Source organism: Vicugna pacos, chromosome 2 (genome assembly GCF_048564905.1).
Source record: "Vicugna pacos chromosome 2, VicPac4, whole genome shotgun sequence".
NCBI lineage: Eukaryota > Metazoa > Chordata > Mammalia > Artiodactyla > Camelidae > Vicugna > Vicugna pacos.
Window position 1 is genome coordinate 35,552,226 of NC_132988.1, and position 7,840 is coordinate 35,560,065.

Consider the following 7,840-nt stretch of genomic DNA (forward strand, 5'->3'; position numbering starts at 1 on the left):
GAAGCCAGCTTTAATAGTCTCAGATGACTGTGGTGAGGCCTCCATTAGTGGGCGGTGGGTCGATTTCCCAGCACAACTGGTGGTGTAATGAGAGCGCTGCTGCCCTGTGAGCAGGAACAGTACATCTTTATCTCGTTTCCATTGATGTCTCTGCTCGGAGCACTCACTCTGAGAAGCAGTGCTTCTCAGACTTTTCTGTGCAGGTTGTGACTCAGGAGGTCTGGGTGGGATCTGGGATCGTATTTCTGACAGGCTCTCAGGTGACGTCCATGCTGGTCAAGGGACTGCACTTTGAGGTCAGGCTGTGTAAGCATCACTTAGCTGTCCTGCAGGGATGTGACCATTCGGGACCCTGAACGGAAAGCTTTGTACATCTGAAAACTGACTTACAAAGTTACTTTAAAATATCCCTGAAACAGTATCCAGGCTCTCCTTACCTTTTCAGTGACCAGGAACAACACAGCATACAGTCTTTGATTTGTAAAAATGTATTATTGTTAATTAATGCAGCCTGTTGAACATGATCCTTTCAGCATTATAAGAAGGAACACACCCATTTATACCTTGTAGAAAGAGTACCTGGACTGTTACCACTAATGGGAATTTAAGATTTCTTAATTGAGAGTAACTGAAGGGCCCTTTCATAAGCTTTTGAATTTTTTTTCTCTACTGATACCTGGCACTAAGAGAATTCCTATTATTTCAAGGATTTGATAAGCCACAGTGAGTCATTCACCTGAGAATTGAACATTTTGTAGATAACCCACTTTTCTTTTTAACATTTTTAATGTGTTAAACTGATTTTACCTCCTTCCCCAACAAGTCCTTGTTTTGTGCTTTCTCTGGAGAGAAGGTTGAACTCTTAAAGGAAGTAGGGGAACAGTGTTTATGGAGCACCTGCTGTTGGTTACCTGACATTGCTCAGTGCATTCATTATCTAAGTTACAAAATCTCCAGTAATAACTCCATAGAAATACTATTCCTAGTCCGTAGATGAAGGCACTGAGGCTCAAGAAGACATTAAGTAACTCATCTAAGACTCAGATGAGGACAAGGACCAGGTCTTTTTTGACTCTGAAACCTCTATACTTTGCGCCAAACCAGAGCTTATCAAAGTGTGCTTGGACCGCACCATCAGGCCCCCTCTGAGGACGGGGGACGGTGAGGAGGTGTGAGGGCCCCTCATCCGGGGTGGCTCCATGGACGCTAAGCATCCTCATTCAGAAGAAAGGACCCTCAGGTTAAAACAAGACAAAACAAAACTTGCAAATATCGCTCTGCGTGAAGATGCCGTCGTTACTACTGTGTGTGATTTACTTAGTAGTAGTTCCAGAATAGACACTGATCCCAAACATAATCCTTCCAAGAAAATTAAGAGATTATGGTTAAAAATAGCCATTTCACCAGTTATTCCCATACGACAGGCTTACCTGCTGTACCTACTCGAGGAGATTCCTAGCAATCTAGCACAGTTGATAAGGAAGGAGGGCTTCAGCAGGGCTTGCCGTGTGGTACAGGATGAGCCCCACACCCCTCTAGGTGCTACCGTATGTGTCTATCTTCCTTGTATGTAGTGAACGTACTAGAGATAAGTAACCAGTATCCTCAGAATGTTGGTATTCATAGTAATTTTTATTTTTTCAATGATTTTTCTCTTTTTCACAAAATTTCTCAGTGAACATATTTTATTGTAATTGTATGTAAAAAAGTTATTTTAAGATGGGTCTGTAACACTGTGATATAGTTCTAAAGTTTACATACTTTCATGACTTTCACACTAACTCCTTTTCAGTTTGGAATAGCATGCTCACATGACCAGGATTGGTGTTATTTTTCTCACTAAAATAAATTAGTTTCAAAATTGAGTGTAAAGATGATTCTCTGGAAATGGAAAAAAAAATAAATCTGTAACGCTACATAATAATAATCTATATTCTTAAACATAATGTGATAAGAATTTTGACATCCAAATACGTGTTCTGATCACCTCCTATTCTTATTTGTTTTGCCATTTGTAGGCATAAGGGCAGCTGCAAGTAGCAGTCTCAGCAAATTGCATTCATCTGGTTTTAATAGGTATACTTTTACATTGAAATGAATAAAGGATAGTAAAGATATTTTAAAGATTCTTTGAGATTTAATAAATTATCTATGTCTTAATAAGTAGACTCAGATATAATGGTATTTGTGTATGATTTTATTTTTTCAGCAAGTATATGAACACTGGAAAGCATACAGTCTTTTCCATGTGAAAAACTAAATATGAACACTCATACTGTTCAACAAGTATATGTTAGGTGCCCGCTGTATGCCAGGAGCTGTGATACACCCACAGCTTTTCAAAGTTTTATTGTGATCTTTTAGAAATGGGGAAACTTCCTGTAGCTAGCATTGGTTAAATTTCACTTATAATGAGAAAATACAGAGTTTCCTTTTTATCATGTGTTATTGAACAGCTGCAGAGCAAGCAAAACAGAAAAATGCAGACACCTTAGCTCCTGGTTAAATTTTTTCCCTGTAAGTGGATGCATCAACAGTGGGATAATCAGAGCTTCCCACCAACCACACCACTGCTCCTGAATGACTGGAAGTTATGGTAGACCTTTTGGGAACATTTAACTTGGCCTTATTGCTATGCCTTATCGCTCTGACCCACTAATCTTCTGTGGCACAGTTCAGGGCAAGGTCCAAAGTCGCCCCAAGCTCAGTGAGGGGAGTTTCAGAGTAGGAAACATTAGAATTGAAAAATAGGAGATGAAGAATCAGGTAAATCAGCATTCAGGGACTAAAACACAAGTGTGATGAAGAACATGAAAATGAGATGGAAGAACAGTTTATTAACTGGGGTTGAAATTTTCACAGGCTTTGTTTCAGGCTGGAGAACTTAAGTGGGGGACGGATGAAGAAAAGTTTATTACCATCTTTGGAACACGGAGTGTGTCTCATTTGAGAAGGGGTGAGTGAAAAAAGTGTGTATGACACAGGCACTTTGGTAAATTTTTTTTCTGTATGTAATGGTTAATTTTTAAAGTACAGGAGCCAGTTTGTCAAAATACCTGATGCATAACAGATGCTTACTGAATGAATCAGTTTTTATATTTCTTTCGTTTGGTGACCTTGAGAAATCTCAATTCTCTTTGCTGCTATTGTAGCTTTCACAAAACTAGACGTCTTTAATCTAACTCTCTTCACTGTCAGATGATGATTAGGGAGGTGGGCCTCTAGATTGTTACTCTCATAGTCACAAATCACCGAGCTGTAGCTCCCTACAAGAATTTCCTCCTAGATAGTGGTACCTAAGAGCTTGTTTCTGGATATTCATCAGTATTTGTGTATCAGGTAGGAATGAGTTCAGTGGCAAGTGACAGAAAACACTATTAATAGTGGCTTTAAAAATTGGGCTTTCTGTAGGTAGGATTCCTTGGCTGATTTGGCAGGACCTGGGCTCTTTTTCTTTTTCTGCTTCATCCCTCTGAGTGCTTTGGTTTTCTTTCTCATGCTCGGTACCTCTTTGTCACAACGTCGCTGCTGTTACTACAAGCATATCAACCATTTTTGCCTCAAGAAGAAAAGAAAGGGGTAAACTAATAGCTGTCTGTTGCTTTTAATAAGGAAAGGGAAAGATTACTCAGAATCCTCTCCAACAGATTTATTTACCTTTAGGTCTCATTGTAACTAATAAGGAGGTCCTGGGAAGTGAGTAAACAAAGAATATTTATAATCCATTGTTTAGGGCTTGGCGCATTGAGGCTCTGAACAAAATTAGGGTCTCTCAGCAAGGAAAAAGGGGAGATTTGTGTTTGGTAGGAAAGTACCTGGTTAGAGTAAATACCTTGTTTCTGGAAAGTGATTCTTATGTGATTAAGAAATTGCTTTCCTGTTTCTAGTGTTTGACAAATACATGACTATATCAGGATTTCAAATTGAAGAAACCATTGACCGAGAGACTTCTGGTAATTTGGAGAAATTACTCCTTGCTGTCGGTAAGTAATTTTTTATTGTGTATGATATTTATGGTGTTAAGAGCTGAAGTATTTGATTCAGTTGAAGCTGTATCTGAAAATAGCTATCTATTTCTTCATGAAAAGATCTTATCTTGATATTTGGGTGAAGCATACCCCTAAATTTCCAATTCAAAGTCTGTTTTGATGTTGGAAATACATGATTTTCTGGTTAGTTCATCTAATTCTATGGGAATACTAAGAGAATTGTTTACAAATCATTTAGAAGCTGCATTAAAAATAATACTATTTCATTGTGAACCTGAAATGTCATTGTCTCAGAGGCGTGTAAATGTTATTTCTGACACCTGTGGAATTCTGCTTTTCTTTTGAATATCATCGTCACAGCTTTGAAGCAGACTGAGAAATTCGAATCTGATTTAGAAAAAGTATCTTTGATTACCATGGAAAATGGGATGGTGACTGTCTTCCTGATTAAATAGTTTGATGTTTAATTTTAGCTAAATATTTAGAGTAACCTAGAAAAATCGGAGAACTGAGTTTGTGCAGTTTATTGTAGTAGCAGATACTCTTCCAGTCCAGGGAGAATAGTTTGTGAGTCGCCTGTGGTCCTGGTCTTCATATGGGTGTGGAGGGAGCCTTTGGCTGCTGCTGTTCCGAGTATTTGGTGTTGAGCTGAAGTTCTTGTGCTCTCTGACTTCTGGAGAATGAGCTAAAAATGTGCATGAACCAGGACTAACAGTAACCTTTCACTTGAGTCCACTGTTGATGAATTTTAATAGAAAACTTTTAGACACCCCCTTTATAACTGGAATACGTGTAAAAATTAATGACGTTTTTAGTTTTGGTGGCTGCTTTTCTTAAGCACTGGAAGAAAGAAAATACTGCCTCCCATTCAATGATTTGTTATTTTGGTATATTAAGGAATTCTCACATGATAGTTTCTGAAGCTAAGCAGATTGAGTTCTGAGCAGCCCTAAGGTACTATCGATTTGTACATTTTCAGGGAAGACACTCTTTTCTGTTACCAGTTTATCTGGGTATTTCTCCCAAAACGTATGAGTCTCACGCCACCCTCTGTGACTCATGGATGTTAAAGAATATGGAGAGAATACCTGGATTAAGATTACAGGCAGATGTCTAAGGTTTGTCACAGATTAGATAAGAGTAGTAGCTTGTGTTATTTGCTTGAATATATTGAAGTGAAAACTCTGAGGATGTTTGTATAATTCACTGGGGATGAAAAAGGTTGTGGCTTAACAGCCCAGCCTGCCAAAACTGCCATTGCAGAAAGGTGCTCGTAGAACAAAGGGGCACTGAAACACCTGCACCCCGTGTAGAGCTCAGAACTGTGAGGAGAGCTCAAGCCAGGATCTGTGGAGATACTCGGTAGCAAGGAGGTCAGAGCAGCTTGCAAATGAGCAGTTAATTAGCCTGTGTTCTTGCATACTTTTATATAAGTAGAGCTGTAAGCCTGGGGAAGCTTTTGATTTTTAATTACTTCATCCTTTTTCACATCAGAATAGCATGTGACCATTATATTACTTATTTTCTTAGTGAAATCCATTCGAAGTATACCTGCCTACCTTGCAGAAACCCTCTACTATGCTATGAAGGTAAGTGCGTACGTTGAGTCTTCTAGTTAATTTATCTCTCTAGCATGTTTTAGATGATAGACATTGAGTTTTTTTTCCTCCTTAAAACATGTAGTTCAGTTCTACTAAATTGTTTTACTTTATTGATTCACCCAACTCAGGGGAGTTTGATGATATAATTGACTTTTTTAAACAACGTGCCTCTCTTTCTTTTTTAAAGGGAGCGGGGACAGATGATCATACCCTCATCAGAGTGCTGGTTTCCAGGAGTGAGACTGACCTGTATAACATTAGGAAGGAGTTTAGGAAGAACTTTGCCACCTCTCTTTATTCCATGATTAAGGTAGTAAAACCTTTCCTTAAATTACACTTAGAAATCCACAGCAGACCAGTATGTATCATGCAAGACATGGATGGGAGAACCCAATTATTGTGTTAAGTTTAAAATTTTACTGGTATGATTAGAGCTATGAGTTACAAAGCTTGGCATAATGTTTCCTGGAGTATGGATGATGGCTTCCGAGTGAAAGATTGGCTCTTGGTGAGCTTAGAAGTGTTATTTAGTAGTGGTGACAGATGACTCACTAAAACCCAACCCCTTGTCCACGATAATAATGTGTTCTTTCTCTCTTTTATCAGTTCCAGCTGTCTTATCAGTTCTTCCTTTCTTTTCACGTCATGGTCTTTTCTTCCTTCATTGTCTGTTATCACCTTGTCTCTGGTATTGGTTCATAGTTCAGGAAAGAACAAACCAGGTGTTATTAGAAGTAAGTAGAAAGCTTAAGTATTACTTTAATTTTTGTCCTTTTAAAAGCAGGGGTCACTGTGGCCTATAGTGGAATTTGGCTTAAGACCTTTTGACTTCTTTTTCTCTTCCTTCCTTCCTTTCTCTCTCTCTGTCTCCCCCTCCCTTTCTTTCTTTATATCTTTCTCTCTTTTTCTCTTTGATAAGGGGGAATGTAGGCTGTATGCAAAGCAGTATCTTGGTTGAGCAAGATTTTGTGTGTGTGTGTGTGTGTGTGTGGTGTGTGGCGTGGCTGGGCTGAATGAAAGGCAGAGCTCTTCCATGCATACATCTGTGTATAAGACTAACAGAAGCAAACTGTATCCTGCCCCTCTGTCTCTGACACAGAGCCATAACAGCCAGGCAGTCCCAGCATTGCTCCCGTAGCCAGATGTGCACTACGTGATGGAAACTTACAGCTTGTTTAGAAAGCTTGACCGTAGCATGGTTGTAAAAGCATCCCTGTTCTCTGTGTTCCTAGAGGGAAGAACATACCCCACTGTCTTAGAACTGTGCTTTTAAGGGGTAAAATTAGGGGTAAAGCTAAGCGAAGTCCCATTGGTAGGAAACTGCCTGTATAACATTCCTGATGTGAAAGTCACACGCAGAGAGATTGTCCACTTGGGAGAAAAGTCATATGAATAGTATTTGTTGTCAGATATGTCTTAGTTTCATATTTTCTGTGACTTCTGTGAGTCACAGAGGCTAATGGAGTACATTTGGGTTTCAGGGTGATACATCTGGGGACTACAAGAAAGCACTCCTGCTGCTGTGTGGCGGCGAAGATGACTGATGAGCGGCGGGGGGACCCTGGCCCGGCCTGCCGTCCTTCAGCACATCTTGCTGCGCTTCTCGTCTGCTAGCGCTTGGCGCGTTGCCTTATTCGTCCTAGCATGCTCTGACCAAACGTGTATGCTGTAGAAGAGAGTAGTGGTGCTCCTTTCTGATCTTCCATTAAGATCTTTCTCTTTGACTGTTGTAGTACTAAAGTGTACTTATGTTACTGAGACCAAAGTCTGGATCGTTCATATTTTCCTTTAAGAGATCCGACTGCTTGTAGCTTTTTTTTTTTTAAAAGCTTCATTTATATTAAACTGATAACCGTATTACCTTAATCAGAACCTTAGCCTTGGAATTGTGAACTCCTGGAAGTGTTATTAATCAAGTTTGCTACTACATTAAACCTGAAAAATTATGGTGGTTGCATTCAAAAGATTAATAAATAATAAACATTTCCTTCCTCCTTAATTATGTGTGGGTGTGTTGAGAAAATTTACTTAATTTACCTGTTTGACAATGATGTCTTTTTTCAAGCTAGTCAATTGACAGTGGTGTCAGTTAACAGCTGAATTTATAGTTGGCTTTTGGGTGAAAAGCTTGAAATATAGCACGAAAAAATGAATTTCCTCTGCAGTGTGGAATGAAGGAGAAGTTGAAGGGGGTCTCTGATTATTGGTAGCATGTTTACATGGACATCAATTAAAGCAGGGTTTATGCTA

At 39.2% G+C, this 7,840-nt stretch overlaps 1 protein-coding gene across 1 annotated transcript in view; it reads left to right on the top strand.

Annotated features, from left to right (window-relative positions):
- Window positions 1-7,589, top strand: part of ANXA5 (annexin A5) — a 28,369-nt gene extending 20,780 nt beyond the window's left edge. Inside the window, exons 9-13 of the mRNA XM_031691587.2 lie at window positions 2,863-2,956; window positions 3,888-3,983; window positions 5,520-5,578; window positions 5,778-5,900; window positions 7,072-7,589. Coding sequence (XP_031547447.2) covers window positions 2,863-2,956; window positions 3,888-3,983; window positions 5,520-5,578; window positions 5,778-5,900; window positions 7,072-7,134 — 435 coding nt within the window. The 3' untranslated portion in view covers window positions 7,135-7,589. The remainder of the gene's footprint in view (window positions 1-2,862; window positions 2,957-3,887; window positions 3,984-5,519; window positions 5,579-5,777; window positions 5,901-7,071) is intronic.
- The last annotated feature ends 251 nt before the right edge of the window (window positions 7,590-7,840 follow it).